The sequence below is a fragment of the Arvicola amphibius genome, chromosome 14 (assembly GCF_903992535.2).
Source record: "Arvicola amphibius chromosome 14, mArvAmp1.2, whole genome shotgun sequence".
Classification (NCBI taxonomy): domain Eukaryota; kingdom Metazoa; phylum Chordata; class Mammalia; order Rodentia; family Cricetidae; genus Arvicola; species Arvicola amphibius.
The window spans coordinates 28423151-28444146 of NC_052060.1; the positions used below are offsets into that span (position 1 = coordinate 28423151).

The 20996-nt window shown below is 37.3% G+C and overlaps 1 protein-coding gene across 1 annotated transcript in view; it reads left to right on the plus strand.

Moving 5' to 3' along the window:
- Positions 1 to 20996, plus strand: part of Dpyd (dihydropyrimidine dehydrogenase) — a 780348-nt gene that overhangs the window by 542660 nt on the left and 216692 nt on the right. The window contains exon 17 of the mRNA XM_038311847.2: positions 20397 to 20517. Within this exon, the coding sequence (XP_038167775.1) occupies positions 20397 to 20517 (121 nt within the window). The remainder of the gene's footprint in view (positions 1 to 20396; positions 20518 to 20996) is intronic.

A 20996-nucleotide genomic window follows, 5' to 3' on the forward strand; every position in this document is an offset into this window, starting at 1 on the left:
AAACTCTGAGCTTGGGTCTCGATTCAACAACTATAACAATAAAGTCCAGCAAGAAAATGCTGCAAAGGAGAACTGATTGGTCATGGTTAAAATTTTTGAGAACTTCTTCAGATTAAAAAGGACTCCTTGGCTTCTTTTATAACCAAGAAAGTTAGTCTTTCTTTATCTGGTTTTACCTTGTGTTGTATGAGGATGAAATATAGAATATTTATAATTTCACATTTCCTAATTAAGAAGGTATTAGAACTAGAGAAATGGCTCAATATTTAAGAACACTCACTGTTCATGCAGAGGACCTAGATACAATTTCCAGCAGTCACATGGGATGACTTTCAACTCCTTGTAATTCAGTTGTAGGAGATTTCACACAATCTTCTGGCCTCCTCGGACACCTGAATATATGTGATATATATAAACCTATACATAAAATGAAACTAAAATCTTAAAATGAAAATGAGAAATGACATTTGGGATAAGCACATAACTCAGTGATTAAGAAAACATACTGAGCCGGGCGGCGGTGGCGCACGCCTTTAATCCCAGCACTCGGGAGGCAGAGGCAGGCGGATCTCTGTGAGTTCGAGACCAGCCTGGTCTACAAGAGCTAGTTCCAGAACAGGCTACAAAGCTACAGAGAAACCCTGTCTCGAAAAACCAAAAAAAAAAAAAAAAAAAAAAAAAAGAATACATAATACATACTGTTCTTCTAGAGGACCTGTTTGATTTTCAACACCCACACTGAGTGACTCACAACAACCTATAACTCCAGTTCTAGGGAAATCCAGCACCTCTGGCCTTTGTGGGCACCAAAAACCACAGGCACACCCCCATTCACATAAATAATATATATTATATGTATATATATATATATATATATATATATATCCTTTAAAAAGAAGTAAGCAACATAGGGTAAATTTTCTTTGCATTTTAAGATGCAATGTGCTCATATACTTTTAGAAAATATACCCCTACTGGATGCTCTTGAAATCAGCTGTACCACATCTTATTAGCACATAAAGTTAATGAGAAATACTATCGATATTAGATATCAAATATTCCTTTAAATATTTATTATGTGTGTAGATGTATGTAGAGGCATGTGTGTGTACCATGGTATATAGATGGAGGTTGTTGAGCAACATGGGGACATGGTTTTCAATTTCTATCTGTGGTTCCCTATTTTGAACAGAGGTTACCAGGCTTCTTGACAGTGACCTTACCCACCAAGCAACCTCGCTGGTCCATCAAAACATTTCTAGTCTTTGTAAATTGTACTTTTGATTTAAAAAAAAATCTTAAGAGTGATATTCAATGACTTAATGTCATTCTTTTGTGCTTGATTTTGTGCCTCGAGTACAGATTTAACATTGACCAGTTGTGCCATCTCTGATGGGCAGTTCAGAGTCCCAACTTATGCTTGTCTTTCAGTGGAAGAATATTCATGGGTGTCACTTTCTTCCAAGAGTTAATACTGGAAATTGCATTGGAAGTATACCTTGGTAACTGATCACATCCAAAGAGAAATCTACATCATCTCAATGCATTTATTATATTAATGGCTCTCTTCATTCTGACATGAAGAATTCAAAGTTGATGGAATCTACATAAAATGATTTTGTGCAAGCTTCAAAATAGTGACAATACTGTAGTTTAAAATATAATTTATATAATGTTCATAACTGTTAAGAAGACTCAAATTTCCCTTCTACCTCCTCACCCCTCTTTAATAGCTGTCCTGGGCTTTCATCCACCCTATCAAATGGCTGTAAAGTCTAGGAAATAGTATCTAAAAACTTCTCATGAACATGGAAAATACTTTCTGTAAGTTATCACAATTAAAAGACAGCCTTAGCTAAATATAAAATAAAGAGGTAAAATAAAAATACTCTCGGTGTGAAGAACCCATGTAATCATATTAATTTAGAAGTTAGAAATCATTATTTCCTGCAAAGATTGACACACTATAACCAAAATAAAATTTGGTAAACTTGGAGTATTGAACTGTATAAGAGCAAAGAGATAAAATATATGATTTCCAAATGATGCAGCTTGTGTGAGTATAGAAAGCATGAGGTCTTGAAGCTAGCACTAGAGGAATCAGAATTGTTAAGCAGGTAGTTTTTTTTTTCTTCACCTAGAGAAATCAATGCCTGTTTAACCAGAAGGTTGGAGTGGGTATTGCATAATAAAGTGGTAATCTTTTTTTATTCTATCATAATTATTATTATTGAGATGGGGGTTGTAAAAGCCATTATTGGTTGTCAATTTGACTGCCTCTGGAATTAACTATAACCAAGAGTTTGGGTACACCTATGAGGGACTTTTTTTCTTAATTAAATCATTTTAATTGGGAAGATCCATTTTTAAATGAGGATCTTTTGAGGTAGAAAGATGCACCTTTAATCCAGATCTTTTGAGGTGGGAATAGATACCTTTAATCTGGGCCACACCTTCTGTTGGCAACCTATAAAAAGAACACAGACGAAGGAAGCTTACCTGCTTGTTCTTGCCCTCACTATTGAGTTCATTTATTCACTGGCATTAAAGTCTACTTCTTTGGGATCTGACATATACTGAAGACCAGCTGTGACATCCAACTGTGTGGATTCTTGGACTTTATATAGCTATTCTTGTATTAGCTGAACCACATCCTATAAGCCAGTCTAATAAATTCCCTTTCTATATATGTATATAGATCCATTCCATAAGTTCTCTTTCTCTAGAGGACCCACCTAATACCCACCTAATATGTGTGTGTGTGTGTGTGTGCGTGTGCGTGTGTGTGTGTGTGTGTGTGTTTAAAATATCAGAAGTAGGCTTTTCAATTTGCCAACACCTACAGCTACTGAAGCCTCTCCTGGAAGTTTGGAGAATGCTGAAAGCTCTTGGTGTGAGCTGTTTTACAAACGAAGGAGACAAATGCATTTGATTATCCTGATTCACCAATTGTGAGAGGCAACAGATTTGTGGAAAATGTGTTGCTGATCAGTTGTGCCCAGCATATCATGATGAATTGACAAAGGAAAACAATGAGCTCCAGGATAAAATTAACCAACTTTTAACATATCTGAATACTGTGAAACGCAATGAACTAAGTGAGAAAACTGACCAGCTCCGAGTGTACATAAACAACCTAAAGGTTTCTAACTGTGACCTGGAAGAGAATTTTATTCTCCAGCAGCCACAGAACTCAAGTTGCGGAAAATCAAACCAAAGCCCTCATTATATAAAGTTGGCTGAATTACAGTGAAAATTTACTTCCCAGCCTCAGATGGTGTCAGTGGTTAAAGTAAAACCATTAATTGGTGAAGATTGGGATTGTAACTAGGGATGGAAATGTGTGAGAGGACCCTGTTGATATGGAGAAATTTGAGCCCTCAGATTCTCAAGGGTTTAATCTCATATGAGGAAGTAATCTCTCCACTCTCAGCAGAACATCTCTCCCACCCCAAACCCCAAAATATTGACTTTACTGCCTTTGCCTGAGGAAATTAATCCTTTATTATCTGCTAAGCCAGTAGTGACTTTCTCTGAGAGATACACCAGGCAAGACAATATTGATGTCCCTCAGGGCCTACCAATAGTTGCTCCTAGACCTATAGCCAGACTTAAGTCTTAGCAGTCTCCTAAAGGGCAAGTAGTAAGTCCAGTATTATTCATAGTAAGACCTGCATATTATGTCAACGCTCCCCAAATAAGAAAGTATATGGCATATAGTATGAACTATTTAATAAATGCAAGGTGAGTATTCAACAGCTATAATGAAGATTAATGACAAAAAACATTGCATATAATATTAAAAAATTCTAATGCTGGGGAAATAGCTCGCACAGTAAAGTACTGTCAGGCAACCATGGAAACCTGAGTGCAATCCCCAAATTTCATGTACATAAAGCAGAGGATAATGGCGTACACTTGTAACCCCAGTGTTGGGGAGAAAGGTAGAGGAAGGTAGATCTCTGGGATTCACTGTCCACCCTGGTCTAGCCTAAGTGATGAGTTCTAGTTCATGAGAAATCCTGCCTCAAAAGGTAAGATCAAGGACATTCAAGGAATGACAGTGGCTCACAGGTGCACATGAAATGGCACACATGTTCAAAGACACACACAGACACACAAATGAGAAGGTTATATAACTGAAGTGATAAATAGAAAAGTTTGAGGAATGTATAATATAACTCAAATGAACTAGATGGAAATATTTCTTTATAATATTGCTTTTGTTTAGTTATCTTGTTATGCACTTTTATTTTTCACTTAAGCTTAATTTTCTTCCACAATCATTAGACAATACTTTTTGCAATTAAGTAATCACTTTATTTTAAATAATTTCTGAAGAAAGATTTATGCAGAAGAGTTGTATAAATTATGATAAACAGTTTTTTCACCTTTATGCAAAGTGATACAAATGATGGTACTTTAACCTGTAGCAAGAAGAGAAAAATATACTCATGAAATGGATGATCTGAACTATTGTAGGTATAAGGCCTCCTTATATATCTCATGGGAATAATTTGAAGAAAACAGTAAGCTACAGTATTTTTGTATAATAAAGTGAATATATGTGAGAATATTTGGTAAATCATCAACAGTTATAAGTTTGCTAGGTTGATATTCCCCGGGAATAATTTCAACCACTTGCTCAAGTCTCATCTAGATCTGTGATATCAATTATATATTTCATTATCATAGTTCATTCTTGGGTCTCCGACTGCCGCTCATTTCACATTGTAAGAATTCAGAGATGTTAAATCATAGTTGGCACCTTTAATAACAGGTTCTCTTTCTGCTCACATTGATGCAATACTTCACAACATAGCAAGTGATCGCTTTCACCTTGTCCTTAGTTCTGATTGTGAAGTATAATATAATTAATGCATGCATTTATGTACATTTTTATGTCAAGTACAGTTCTAGTGTCTGATAGCTCAGGTTAAATTTACTAGTGACTTTCTTTGATTCTACATGTTCTAAAATGTCCCTACCCCAATTCAATTCGCCTTCCATCGCAGATTGTAGCTGTTCTTCCTACTTCATTCTTCATACTGCAGAGACATACATGGGAGTTTGTAGAATGTGGACATGATCATGTGACCTCCCATGTTTTATTTTCCGAAGAATTAAGAGAATACTGCTTTGGAGAATGACTCTAATTTTGGTAGAACCAAGTGGCATTGTCTGTTCCTCCCTGATTCCTTCCTATGCACTAGACCCTTCCACTTCTTATCCTGCTAAGCATTCCCATGCTTTGTACAAGGCCTCCATTTGTGTCTTTATTCATGTATTGTTCCACACGCCTTACTAAAGCTTGTGCTGTCTGGAGATCCCCGGTCTATAATCACTTTCATTTTTGCCTTTCCTGAATACCTTGATCTCTCTCTCTCTCTCTCTCTCCCTCTCTCTCTCTATCTCTCTCTCTCTCTCTCTCTCTCTCACACACACACACACACACACACACAATATCACAGGCTCATTGTAGAAGTAAACAAAAATGATTAGCTAACTACTTAGATAGGTTCCATTTATTCTGCACACACTTCAAATAAAGCAATTCATTTTGGGTTGTTTTTGTATTTATTTCCTATACCAAAACATCATTATTAAAAGACTACATGCATACAGCCAGGAGTAGTGGCACATGCCTTTAATCCACAGTGATCCATTTGAAATAAAAAAAAATTGCAAAGTTTTAAACTACCTGAAAACAACCATTTCTGGGTACTTTCAATTTGTTGAATGCTACAGAAGCAAATGCCCATCTGCTTTAGTACTAATATGATTCTTCAGTGTGAAGATTTTTTCCTCTATGTAAGCTTCATCAAGTGTCTTATCAACAATGCAGGCTTCAGGCACTTCCGTAAAGTTGAGTTGGGATAAATGAAAGATCCTTGTCGAATTGGTAATCACACAGGTATTCAAAGTGAAGAGGAGATCATATTTTCATTTAATTTCAGTGCCTCAAGATATTTTCCCTTATAGGTTATATTACCATCCTCTGTCTATGTATCTATCTTTTAAGAAATCATAGTTATTCTTAATACATTTTAAAGCAAGTTTCCCTGGATCTGCCTGTACACATCCTTTCTTTCTTCAAAGGTCTTTTGAATTGCATGAGGGCTTGCTCATTTTAACATGCTTAAATGCTAAAGGATGTACAGAGAAATTCAGATACACTGAAATCCCCCAGGTCACTTGGATATTATACTGATTGTAGTAAATTTTCACTGCCATAAGTGAAATCATGTTTCAGTTCTAAGGGATTGTTGTTGTTTTAAAACAAATTAATGCCTCACTCTGATGCCTCCTGGATCCTTTCTGAGGAAAAGTGGTCAAAGAGATATCTGGCACAAAAGCACCACAAAAAACATGTTGTGATTACCCTGTGTAGACGGAGTTTCTTTCCCACCTGGTCCACAGTCATTCAGTCCCAAAGACACACAGAGGCTTATATTAATTATAAACTGTTAGACCTATTATCTCAGGCTTATTATTAACTAGCTCTTACAATTTAAATTAACCCATAATTCTTTCCTAAGTTTAGCCATGTGGCTTGGTACCTTTTATCAGTGAGGCACTCTCATCTTGCTTCCTCTGCTTCTGGCTGGTGACTCGGGTCTGTGTGGTCTGGAAATCATGCAATCTCTTTTACAACCTGGTCATTATTCTTCGTGTCAGATACTATATTCCAAGCTAAACAGTCAGCTAGAGATTATATCAGAAGACAGCAGCTTTTTATGAACATAAAACGATAATTTATACCTTTTCATACAAGATAGTAGCTAAGTCCCCATAGAAACCCCTAATCACAAGACCTCACTCTGACTAGAAGATGTCTTACAGAAATGTAGAAGACAGAAACCACAGGAGTTTAGAGAACCATGCCAAGAATCCCCCTGCTCTTGGCAGGCTGTGGTCCATACTGTGTCATTCTACATGCCTTTGTACGCAGCCCCCTGCATGCCACCTCATGAATGCTTACAGCATTTCTGGTGGCAGGATAAATGGTTTCAGTTGAATATGTACGCGTCTAAGCTTAGATTGAACTTGTTTTTCATTACAGGAAAGTGGAGAAGATAGCTGCTTTAGTTGCATCTGGTGTTATAGATTAATAATCCCTGTTACTTACGAAGCCGCAATCTCAAGGCCAGGGCCAATATGGGCCATTTAGTGTGACCCTGTCTCAAAAGGAATAATTTTTTAAAAAGAGGGCTGGGAATATATCCCAGTGGTAACATATGTGATACCCTAGGTTTTATCTCCAGCTCCATAAAAACACATATCACCCTGTGTTAGTAGTGGCTTACACAAGTGTTTTGTGTCTCATTTGCACGCCATCAGTGGAAATCTCCACAAAATGGAATAATAATGTGGCATTGGATTGAACAAAAGCCTAAAGTCTACAAGCTTGGTGATTAAGCTGATCTTCAGTTGATTTTATTAAAAAACACAGATTGAAACATACAAATATTTTCAAAAGGCAAATAACATACATTGCAGAACCCATAATAGGCAGTGTGGAAATGGGGAGCAACTGAGTGGATACACACATACTATGAGGGCACTCAGGAATGGCAAGCATGCTCAGTAGTATCATGGATTACTTTTTGATACATTATTTTGTGTTGGGAGTATGCCTGTGTATGAATGTAGTGTGTGTATGGTATATGTCCACATGTTTGTGCAGGTACATGCATAGAAGACAAAAGAAGATATCCTTCTCTGTCACACTCCACCTTATTTCTTCAAAATAGGGCATCTCATTAAAACTGTAGTTAGACTGGCAGCCAGCAAGCTTCAGCTATCTGTACTTCTGTCCTGTCTCCAGACGCTCTGGGGCTATACGTGCCCATAGGCATGCTTTGTTCTTTGTAGTTTCTCACTGAGCCAGGGGTACGCTTTCCCCAGTAACCCTCTTGTCTCTGACCCCACAGTGCTGGGTTACAGGTAAATGCAATCACACCTGTCCTTTTAATCCTTTTAATGCAGGTGTTAGTATTCAACCTCAGGAGTTGCTATTACTGCTACAGTAATAATAGTAATAATAGTATACTCTTTCCCACTGAGCCATTTCTCCAGCCCCAGCATCATGGTTACTGATCCTTAAAGAAACAGAGGTCCATTTGAAAAGAACATGGAACCAAACTCAAGGCTCCAGAGCTGCTACATATCCTTTAAGATAAGAGGCAGATCAGTGTTTCTTTGCTCCAGAGCTTTCTGTCACGTTCATCTATTTCTCCAGATGATGTTGTAATAAATTCAACATGGGATGATTTGGTCACCCTTTTTATCCCTTGACATCTGCATGGATTTAAAAACAGCATTTTTTATCTATAACACACACATACACACACACACACACACACACACACACTATAATGGCTAGTTTAAATTGTCAGCTTATCGAAATCTAGAACCACCTGAGAAGGGAAATTCAATGAGGAGGCATCAGGGTCATTTGGCTTGTGAACATGGCTATGACGGACTTTGCTTCACCAGGCTAGCTCAAGTATGAAGACTCAGTCCACTGTGATTAACATCCCTCTCTAGGAAGCGGATCTTGGATCCCCTAAGAATCCTATAGGATCCAGTAAGAATATTATGAGAGTAGAGAAAGCTACCTGACTACTCGGTCTGCTTTCATTTCTCTCTGTTCTGGACTATAAGTGTGACATGACTAGCTATTTTAGGTTGCTGCTGTCTTGCCTGCCCCGCTGTGATAGACTGTATCCTGAAATTTTGTACTACAATAAACCCTTGTTCTGCTAAGGTTTTCTTTTTGGACATAGCGACAGTGATAAGGCTAAGACACAAACCCCAAGGTGTGTGCTATTAAAATCTGCTACTCAAATATGCATAAATCAGCCAGTAGATTTGGGACTGTTCATGATTTTGAGTATAATCTGGTATCTACAAGTTTTATGCCAAGAGTTTATAAATGCCACACTTACAAAAAGCCATGTTTAAAACCTTTCCTGCCACGTATTTCAGTCAGAGTCTTTTGAGTGAAGTCACTTCACTTCTGGTATCTAATTTTAACTCAGAGAAGGAAATCAGTCCAAAGAGCTGGCAAAACAAACAACCCAAAAACCATTTAGATATTTCTTTCCTGCCCTTACTGCAACAGAGGGAAGAAATTCCTTGTGAACTGCATTCAGCTCGTTATGGATGAGTTCTCCTTAGCTGAAACCATCCATTGTCAAGGGATTGAAGTTTGCTCTGCTATGTTATTTCAAATTGCCTCAGCAGTAATTCCTTCTTGCTTGAATTTCATCAAGTTCCCAGGACAGAAGCATGACTTCCCTAGACCCTCTGCTTCCTAAATGCATCTATCAGCATAGTGGGTACTCCAGGGCACAGTGATGTGTGTTACACTGGCCTCCTCCCTGGGTTAGTTCATCATTCACACCAATGGAATTATAAAAATACTGAGGCTTTATGACTGTGGTTGTTTTCTAACTCCAGCCCAGGAAAACTTAAGCTGGGTGAATAGACCAATAGATGTGTTAAATATCAATTGTTCTACTGTTTACATTGATACTTTTCATTAAGGAAACAAATTTCTAGCTGCCTGAGGTCCACAGAGAATAAGAACTCCTTTTTATCCTTTTTACTGACTTGCTTTTATCCAAAATGAATCTGTACATGGTGGTGCACGTAGCTGCCTGCATGTTATTACCCACTGACATCTTTTTAATATGTTCTACGTGGTGATTAGGGTGCTTTCTAGAGGTTCAGTTGAGCTCATCTGGTCCACGACTTTGAACACCTACTGGCACTGTTAGGAGACAATGTGCATCGCCTGTTTCTATATATATTGTTTTCATGAGATTACACTGGGCCACCTTGCTAATAAGCAGACTATAGATAATTGTATGGTAGGCAACACTAGCAATCGAATCCTCAGGATTTGGTCCAAAGATGGAGTAAGGAGGAAAATAAATTTTTGGTAACTAGGACTGGTGGAAATATAGAGGAAGAAGTTGAAGAATTATTTCTGTGCCAGGTTCGTGGGAACTCATCTAAGGTTAAAGATTTGACAGAGTACTTTGCTGTCAAACACAGAAAATATATCAAGCCAATGATATCCTATTAAAAGAATTGGCCACTGAACACTAATATAGTTTATGACATGATTGTCCTACCATTGACTGGGAATTCCCTTAGAGGAACATGACCTCAACTCAAATACCAGATAGAGATGGAGGAGTGAGCCATGAGAGACCATCACCTCTCACACACATGCAACAGAATCAGTCTGTTCTTAAAAAAGGATGTGAGTAGTAACTATGTCTCATAAAGCTGCCTGAAATGCTCGAATTTTCTAAAGTCTTTTTATATCCTTGTTTGTAACTTAGCATAGGTGCTCACCAGTTTTGATGACTAGTTAACAGTAAAAAAGATAGATCTTGAAATTGATATGCCCACATAATGTTCAGAGTCTAATCCCAATGTTTTTTTCTTTAAATTCACAGTGGGGTATTTGCAATCAGGTTAAGGTATTACACAATAAGTAGGTGATAGAAATAGCACCATAAGGGCCAGTCCGATAAAGTGTAGTGCATTCAGCTGAGGTCCCCAGATATTCAGAGGCAGGTATTTTGAACAAGTACATCTTCTCCAGCTTCAGAACCATTAGCACTGTCGTTTGGGAGTAGAGAAGAAATGAGCTTGTGGAAAGTGAGTGAGAAGACCTGAAGGTCATGGCAGGGGATGAAAATAGCACACAAAGAGCCCCAGGCAATCAGGAGTGGGAGACGGAGATGTAGTGCTTGCTGATTCTTACCCTATGAGGAAAATTGAAAGCTTCTGAGATAGAGTGGCAGTGGAAAGCATCCACAACCAAGAATGCCAGAGCAGTGCTACACTAGGGACAAGCAAGAACAAGCAGCAATAAGTCGTAGTCACAAGGATAGTATTTAAAGATAGAGAAACCGTCCTCCTGCTTTCCTTACCATAAGCAGGCTCTGCCATCTCCACCAGATTTCCAGGTGCCAAGGTCTAATAGCTAAGGTAGAATCAAGGTTGACAACCTGGTGATGCAGTACCAGAAAGATTCAGATAGAAGGGGCTGTGGGCAGCCTGAGGCATTCCATAGAGTTTCAGGCTGCCATTGGGTCAAGAAACCTCCAATTAGTTCCACTGACTGAGGGATAGCTGCAGAAGGATTTCCACAAATCCTCTTGTAGATCAAGTGTGTGTGTGTGTGTGTGTGTGTGTGTACATATATTTGTTGGCATACAAGTGAGTTCTACAATAGCCCAGAATGGAGTATAGCAAAGGTTATTATTTGGGAATAAACTCACAGAAAGGGTAGCAATCCACAGTCCTCTGCACGCGCTGGAGACTGGAAACAAATTCAGCAGCCAAGAGGCACATGCATGCTTTTCATCTGCATTTATAGTACCACACCCAGAGTAGGCTACTATCTTAAAGGTATTGGCTGAAGGAGTTCTCACAGCACCTACCTACCCCTTTTGTCTAAATAAGAGAGTTCTAAGCCAAATTCACAAATATACAATAAGAACAAATGTCAAGTATTGTCCAGGGAAAAAAGAGGCAGGCAAAATCATGCATAAAAACTATAATCGCAACCAGCATGAACAACATCAAACAAGAAACATATGTTAAATATTTCAATAATTACCCTATCCTAAGAAGTTTAAGTCTTATATTAAAAATCGCTTGGCTATGTCATAAGAGGAAATTAACTATGACTAACCAGTCTTCAACCCCATCAAAGACCTGAGAAGGGAAATAATATTACTTGAGTAAATAGGAAGAGTGCAATCAAGCAACTTCCGAAAGGTATAAGAATTGACAGAGACAATCAGCTACTAGGGCAATCACCAAAAGTCTCATTTGCCACTTTGGAGCAACCAACTTTGTCTAAGGCCTAGAGTATCTGACAGATCATTTTCAGAGGCAGGAAAATTTGAAAATTGTCTTACCCCATCTTGGTAAGATTTGGCAGTCTTTTTTCTTGTATCCTGCTTGTCTAGTCTGGACATGGTATATTTTGTTAGTGGTTGACTTTGCCCAAAGGACAGGTTTTTCAAGAAGAAAACAAGCTCCAAGTCTTTGGTGCCCAACATTCTCTTGGGAATATATCAGTGTTGCTAGGAGCAATCATGTCTCATGTCAAGAGAATTCTAAGTTATTTTAATATCATATTCTACAGTCCTTTGAAGTGTTTGAAGATTACCTATCTATGTGGAATGCAATCTCTATGCATTTAAAGAACCTGATTAGTCTAACTATGACAAACACAGATGACTATTGACCTATAATTCTTAATACCTATATAGCTTAAAGATTAAGGCTTCATATTAAAATATTAAACACTCTTTATACAAAGCAAATGAGGACAATGGCCCCAAAAAGTAAAGAATATATAAATATCTTGATCAGAGGTAGAAATGTATAGTGCAATATGATAAATATATCTTAAAATTGCATCAATATACAAAATACCTTAAGCAGAGGTAGAAATATGCATGCATACAATATAACAAAGTAACTTTTCATAGGTGCACAAATATTATAAACAGAAATAGGAGCATAGTCAATGTAACAAATATGATTTGAATTTGTATCAATATACAAGAATCTATACCAATGTAAACTGTCTATAAATAATGGCTCACAAATTATATATACATATATATAAATATACATACACATACACACATATTTTTTTTTTCTTTTATTTTTTTTTAACCCTAACCCTAACCCTAACCCTAACCCTAACCCTAACCCCTAACCCTAACCCTAACCCTAACCCTAAACCCTAACCCTAACCCTAACCCTAACCCTAACCCTAACCCCTAACCCTAACCCTAACCCTAACCCTAACCCTAACCCTAACCCCTAACCCTAACCCCTAACCCTAACCCTAACCCTAACCCTAACCCCTAACCCTAACCCTAACCCTAACCCTAACCCTAACCCTAAACCCTAACCCTAACCCTAACCCTAACCCTAACCCTAACCCCTAACCCTAACCCTAACCCTAACCCTAACCCTAACCCTAACTACACACATATTTCTATAGCTTGTTTTGGTTCCATGGAACATGAAAAACAGCTTGTTTGGACCCTAGACTATAATACTGACACACAACTAGCTAGCCTTTATTTTTATCAATGAACACAAAACTTAAGGAGATTGTGTAGTGTCTCAGACTCTTATTAAATGAGGAGGAAGACACAACCCTAAAAGGATTCATAGGCTGGTAGACAGAGAGGTGATACAAAGAATTAACCATTATAACCATGCTGACAAATGCAGTCAAGAGTAATATATGGGCACACTCTAGGGATAGTCATTTACTAATTGATTCTGGGCTGGGGGGTGTGGGATACTTCATCCCACAAAGCTTCCATGAGAGATGTTAATCAGGCATAAGAGAAGAACATTCTGGAGAGGTGGGGGCAGAGAAATAAAAAAATGGTTTTACGTAATAGAGTAGAGAAAGCTGTGTGTCCAGAGAAAAAACACACAAATGACCCTATGACATTTTATACTGCCTTAGGCATAGGGAAATCTCTGAAAAACACATGCATAAAGGGATAGAGGTGGAATTCTATGGAAAATCCTTTGCCTAACAAGTTCAATGTTCTACATTCAACCACTAGCCTAAAATATATACATATGCACATATATGTATTCCTTGTTTTCATGTGTTATATTTTATTCATACAGTATGTTTTTGTGATCTCCATCTTACGAAACACTAGCACTTTTTAAGAATAAGGACCATATCTATATATCCTAAATCTCTTTTGTCAAATGTAATAGATAGAGTTTAAGATAGTTATTGATTCAGTTATCCTGGGCCAAAATATTTTTATTATTCTATTTTTAAAAAGAGAGAAAAAAATCTCTGTTGATTTTGTCAGTGGAAACTATCATTAAGACACCCTTTCATGACTCGCTACTGTGTACCGGGTGCTGATCTTCATATTCTGAAATACTCTGAAATGACAAAGTAAAAATGATGATATCTTTATTGACATTTTATACCCATTATGTATTTTATCACTTGTATTGTGTTTCTGAATCTTCCTGGTTTTATTCATTTTGTTACCCAAGATAAGTCAACTGCAATGACAGATGGTCAACAAATACTTGCCAAAAGAATAGATTACCCAGAAGTCCCCCACACTTTGCATTTCCATATGTGAGTCCCCTTAATTATTATAAGATAGCAAACTATAGAGTTTGATATATTTTGACCAATGTTTATATCACTGCAAAGGTGGTTTCTAGCACACTCAAAAATTGCTCTGTTCTGCCCCCAGCTATTCTTCCTTCCTCTGGTGCTAGTCTTGAGACCAGCACTCAATGTTCTGCTTATCACTGGCATAGTTTTTCTTTTTGTAGAATTTCATATAAATGGACTTATGTGTAGCATGTAATCTCCTTCATTTCCTTCATACAAAGTATATTTTTAATCAGTACTAAATTGAGGCATGATTCCCTGGTTTGTTTCTGTTTCCCTCTGATTACTCTTATTAGATATATATGCACTGTATATTTATTAACTCACATACAAATGGACTGATATTGGGGCTACTTTGGAAAAGTTGCTAGAATCATTCAAGTCAAAAAATCTTAGTTTGAAACAAAGTCACCGTATATTTTGAATATATAGTTGAATGGGATTTCTGGATAGTTACTAAGATTATGGCTGCTTCAATAGCAAACTAACAAGATGTTTCCTGAAGTAATTGTGCCACTCATATGCTTAAGTAAGAAAAAAATATGTTCGAGAAACATGTTTGATAAGACATAAGTCCATTTAAACCATCTCCATGCCAACACATGGCCTTTCCAGTAACTAGTACTTTTACCTCAGTGAACTCTGCCCTAGTTTATTGACACAGAAAGATAAATTTGTCTTCTTTTCCTATTACCTTATACTTACATCTGGTCTCCAAGGTATAAATGAAGCTGGATCCTTTTATAGTTCCAGTTTAGAGGGGATGGCTGAATCTCACTTCAGGGAGCAATTTTGCTAAAGGAGATGATGGTTTAGAACATGATAATGGGAAAGAAAATTAAGAAGATGAAATAGGCACTCAGATTGATCTTCCGGGCCCCAGTTCTCTCCATCAGAAGGAGACGTAATAAAAATGCTATCCGGCTCTTGTCATGTCATGTGAATTAAGACTTAGGAGTTTCTTAGTGGAAAACATTTTATAACTGGTAACATTTTTCAGTGAATTCATTGAAATGCCATCTCCTAAGAAATCCATTTTGAAAAGAATTGTACAGACTGAAAATTACCAGGTAAATTGGGGAGAAATGTTTCTTCAAGTCAAAAACTTCACTTGGAGTTTAGTTTCTCAAGACGTGCACATGGCCTTACTCTGGGATGCTTTTCTTTTAAGGGGGTAGGAGTAGGTGGGGGGGTCACACCACTGAATTCTGCAACCAGTGCCTGCCAGACAGCAGAGAAGGTATTGAAGGGCCTGGGAAGTGAAAGTGTGGGCATTACTAGAATTAGAATCTAATGGCTTCATTCAGAAACCAAGCTTCACACACAGTGAAAGCTGTAAGGGGTGCAGGTTATGTACTGGATCTTCTAGTTTGTGCTTGGTCATTCCGTGGGGTTTGCATGACATTCTCCAAGAGAAGAGTCACCGTGTGCAGATGCAGATCCGAGGATGCTCTCCATGTACACTTCCCTCCCTCCTTCCCTCCGTCCTTTGCTACTTTCCTTATTGTCACTGAGACATAATTTTTCTATGTAGCCTCTCATGGGCCTGATACACACAGAACAGTCCAAAGTGGTTCTGAACTTCATGGCAGCCACTCCTGCCTCAAGCCTCCGAAGTTCTGGATTACATGCATGCTTTACTATCTGTGACTTCCATGAAAATTGTCAAATGGGCCAAATTTGTTTCTAGGCTGCTATTGACCTCTGTATAGTGCTTCATAACTGTTTCCCAGTACTTTTGGGCCATGTGGTACCCTTAAAAGCATCATCTACTCCCCAGGCCTGCCACTCATTCCTTAACGTCATCGGTGCCTTTCTGCTGATGATGTCCCTTACATGTCTGCCCCAGGAAAATATGATGTAGCTTAGAGCATGTTCAGGTGCTTATATAAATAACAAAAAGAGTTAACAAGCATTAAAATAATATCGTATACACACATATACATGCAGAAATACCAGGTTCTCCTGAAAATGAGCTTGGAAGTTAAGGATAGGAATTGGCATTGATACTACCTATAAAAAAATCAATACAAGCTTCTTACTCCCACTAGATTTTGTGCTTATTAGATTCAGTGAAAGATGCAGTAAGCTATTGTTTTATTTTTAAAGCAACTGTCTATTTTCTTTAGAATAAATGATTTGTAGAACATTATTTTTAGATTCCATGCTTCTAGAATATCATATATAATGAAGTATGCCCAGCTGTTCTTTTTTTTGGTATTTTTCAGGACAGGGTTTCTCTGTAGCTTTTGGTGCCTGTCCTGGAACTAGCTCTTGTATACCAGGCTGGCCTCAAACTCAGAGATCCTCCTGCCTCTGCTTCCTGAGTGCTGGGATTAAAGGCGTGCGCCACCACTGCCCAGCTGCCCAGCTGTTCTTAAACTCAGTAATAACCTAATTTTTATTACTAATTTTCTTTCTGTGTGTGTGTGTGTGTGTGTGTGTGTGTGTGTGTGTGAATCTACTGGAGCTAGAGCCAGAGGTAGTTGGGAGCTGTCCAATAGTGTCACTGGGAACTGAATTGGAGTCTTCTTCAAGTATAGCAAATACTTTTGACTGCTGATACATCTCCTCTGACCCAAACTTGGATTTTAATAGATATAAAAAGAAGTAACTTGGCCGGGCGGTGGTGGCACACGCCTTTAATCCAGCACTCGGGAGGCAGAGGCAGGTGGATCTCTGTGAGTTCGAGGCCAGCCTGGTCTACAAGAGCTAGGTCCAGGACAGGCTCTAAAAAAGCTGCAGAGAAACCCTGTCTCGAAAAACCAAAAAAAAAAAAAAAAAAAAAAAAAAAAAAAAAAAAAAAAAAAAAAAAAAAAAAAAGAAGTAACTTGAATTTTGCAGGAAAATGGATGGAGCTAGAAAACATCATTTTGAGTGAGATAACCCAGACACAGAAAGACAATTATCATACTCACTCATAAGTGGTTTTTAAACATAAAACAAAGAAAACCATCCCACAAATCACAATCCCAGAGAAATTAGACAACAATGAGGAACCTAAGAGAGACATACATGCATACAGAGAGACATGGGAAGTAGAAAAAGACAAGACCTCCTGAGTAAATTGGGAGCATGGGGACCTTGGGAGAGGGTTGAAGGGGAGGAGAGAGGTGAGGAGGGGATCAGAGAAAAATGTAGAGCTAAATAAAAATCAACAAAAAAGAAGAAGTAACTTAAAAGTATGCCAAGTTCTTTGTTTTAGGAAATAAGGATGAATTTATCCTGAGGCAAGCAGATGTTGCTAAAGCCCAGAAACATGGATTCATGTTAAAAGCAGGAACATGACCTTTTATAGCCAAAGGATAATGTCACAAGCCCATCCATTTGAGGAATCCATGGAAGTGGTCCCTAAGGGTGCTGTAGCCACAGAGGGATTCTGAGAGTTTCAGATGTTATCTTATAGCCCTTTTAGCCTTGTGGTTGGCTAAGGCTATAGATCTGCTCAGTTTAGTGAGAGATTTAGCTCACTGGAGAATGTTAGGTCAAATGCAATACTTAAGGTAAATAACTACTGAAGGGTATAAGACAGCCCAAGACAATTTTGGTAGTAAGTATTATGCCAAGTTTTTAGTTAATTCTTTCTTCATTGCCACAGAACATGTATTTTGACTTCTCAGAAACTGTTGGCCTTTTTTGCTTTATTTTTTTGGGGGGTTTGATCCTATCAGCTATTTTGTTCCTGTAGCAGAAAATGGCAACTGTTTCTATATTTAAGATCTGGGAGGAGAAATTATTAGAAAATATATAGATAAGACTTGAAAACCTGATTCAGTAAGAAAAGCAAAGCTTTCAAAAAAGCTACCAGAAGAAAGGGAAGGTCAGGGCACAGAAAAAGACATAGTATTCAGAACAAAATTTCATCTCAGAAGTGTGAAGATATGAAGGAAGTATCGACAGTTACATATCGTCTATATTAGAATACTTAAACAATAATGGTGGCCAGAAATTGTTTTCCAAATTCTCAAGCACTCATTTTCAGTTTTAGCTAGCTATGGTGTTTACTCCTAGCTGACTTGGGTGAGACCTGAAGATTAGAAGAAATGTATCTGCATACATCAACCTCACAGAACTACAGGAAGGTCAAATCATGTTATCTCAAAACAAGAACAATAATTCAATGAGATCACACTTAGAAATGAACTGTATGTCTTTAGAAAACTAAAAAACTCAAAAAATTTCAAATTCCTAAGAAATGAATACCAAATACTTACTTAAAGTAGTCTACTTTAAATGAAACAAAAAACAAAAACAATCTCTGACAAATATTCAAAGTAAATTATAAATATATGGTGGTCAATAGTATTAAAAGTCACACAGAAGTTCTACCAAGTTATTAGTGTTTACGCTATTGGAACTGAATATAGTTTAAATATGTTTTTGTAATTCATGCCAGGCTACTTTCTATATATTAGGCTATTCAAGTGATCTTTAAATTATTGTCCAATTCTACTTTAAAGAGCACTTTCACAGAAGACATGCAATTCATATCATCTGGAGTTACTGTCATTTCTAAGCTAAGTCCCATGGAAATTCATAACTTAGAAATGAAAGTCTCAGGGATGCACTGCCATCACAATACCAATGCAGTCGCCATAAATATTTCATGAACATTGCATGGGCCAGGGCATATCTCCATTTTCATGAGTTAGAATTTGTACAGCTAAGTCTCCCGATTTTACTATTCATAATGCACCGTATGCCCCACAGAGCATTCCATATAGTGCTTTTTAATATTTATGTTTAATGAAGAAATTACTGTTCTGAAAAGTGAACAAGCCAAGCCAAAGATTTCTTGTTGAAAGTCTTGAGTTTGGTTCAAGTAAAATAACAATCAACAGAAATGACCTCGCTGCAGTCTCTCCCCCTAGAAACAGATAACTTTCAGAGTAGAAAGTACGGGGTGGCAAATCAAAGCTTGCTAAAATTAAGTGTAAAGGTTCTTTAAAGGTTGTAACATTAGAAATTTTGTCTTAGACAAACCCAAAAGGTTAAAATACCAAAAGCAACCTTTTTTTTTTACACATAAAACACTAATTACAAATGAAATATTTGCTGGCTACTTTATAGTGTATATATATATATGTATGTATATGTATATATGTATATGTATGTATGTATTTTGGGGGTTTCTTTTATCAAAAAAATTTAACTTGTTAAGATGAAATTAACAAGTTTGATAATTAATTGCTTTTGCACTTTTTTTTTCAGACTAACTTTTTATTTGTTTCCAGACAAGTGACTACTTCTCTGAAAGATTTCACACTTCAGGGCTAAAGCACATTTCAAAGCAAATTATCAGCACTGATCAGATTAAATTTTTCACTCAACATAGTAATAATAATAAACCTATTGTATGTGTTTAAATCAAGGACATTGTAACAGAAAAGTTGCTTCAATGGGGAGGATGGGTGTCTTCCTCTAAATGATACTTGTCCCATGAGAAAATAAAAGCTTCAGAAGTCGCAGGAAACGTGCATAGGAAAAAAAATTAAAAATGAAAATATTTCTTGCTTTTACAAAGGGAATTTTTGATTGTTTTCATTTTGATCTATCTTTCAAATAAAGGAGTGTTGGAAAGACTTTGCTTATCTTAGTAACTTAGTTAGAAAAGTAAGCTAACATCACTGCGCATGTCATATGCAAGCCAGGGCTGAGAACCCATTTTATCGTGAGTACAAACTGCATTCAGCAAAATGATCAGTTCTCAGAGTTTCTTTTGAATAGACTCCAACAAGAATCTGTCTTTTCTAGTAAAAACAGCCGACTTCACATTGGATACCATTTACCAGTCCAAAAAAAATTTTTTAGGCATTCAACAGTGAAGATACTAAAAATTCTATAATGTTTCCTGAACTTTGAAGCATGTCTTTATGTTGTGTTTCTGATATCATTCATTGAAAATGAGAAACTTTTCCTGCATTTGCTTCTTCATAATTATATTTTACAAAGACTCCCTTAAGGACTTTAACCTTTCCAGAATGTCTTCAAAGAGCACCTGAAGTGTGCCTGCCTTAGCTCCCTAACGCACGTAGAAGTCTGAGAAATGTATCATGTAGGTTTTGGTCCCCTCCACTCATCTTGCACATGCCCAGCTTTGATATTGTTTGGGGGCAAATTTTCATCACAACTCTTTAATTAGGTTCTATATTTAACTGACCTATTTGAACAGGATCCAGAGCTGGTGAGGAACATCTGTCGCTGGGTTAGGCAAGCTGTTCGGGTTCCATTTTTTGCCAAGTTGACCCCAAATGTCACCGATATTGTAAGCATCGCAAGAGCAGCGAAGGAAGGTAAGAGCTGGCATTACATTAGTTTCCCAGTTACTAATGCTGCCTAAATGGTGCAGAAGTGCTGAAGCGGATCTTTTCCACACACATCTGTAAACCTGTACTTTTTAAGAAATATATTTCGTAGACCACTTGGTTTTACCAATGCACAACATATACCTAGTTTTGATACACAGAATCACAGTTTACACATCTTAGCATGCTTGAAATATGAAATAATAATCTACAGTCCTAACAGAGAACTCAAAAGTTGAGGGCCCCGATGTGTACTGGCTTAGTAATGGCTTTTGCATCTGTGATACAGCTTCATCCGCACTAAATTTACTTTTGTGTCCCTTGCATTTGTGAAGATAAAGCCCAATGTCTTACACACTTTAATTTGCAAAGATAATGTAAATTACCCAGAAATTTGCACTGGTTGGAAAACCTTGACATCGATATATTCATCTAATTAAGAGACTGAATTCATGGTAATTAAAACT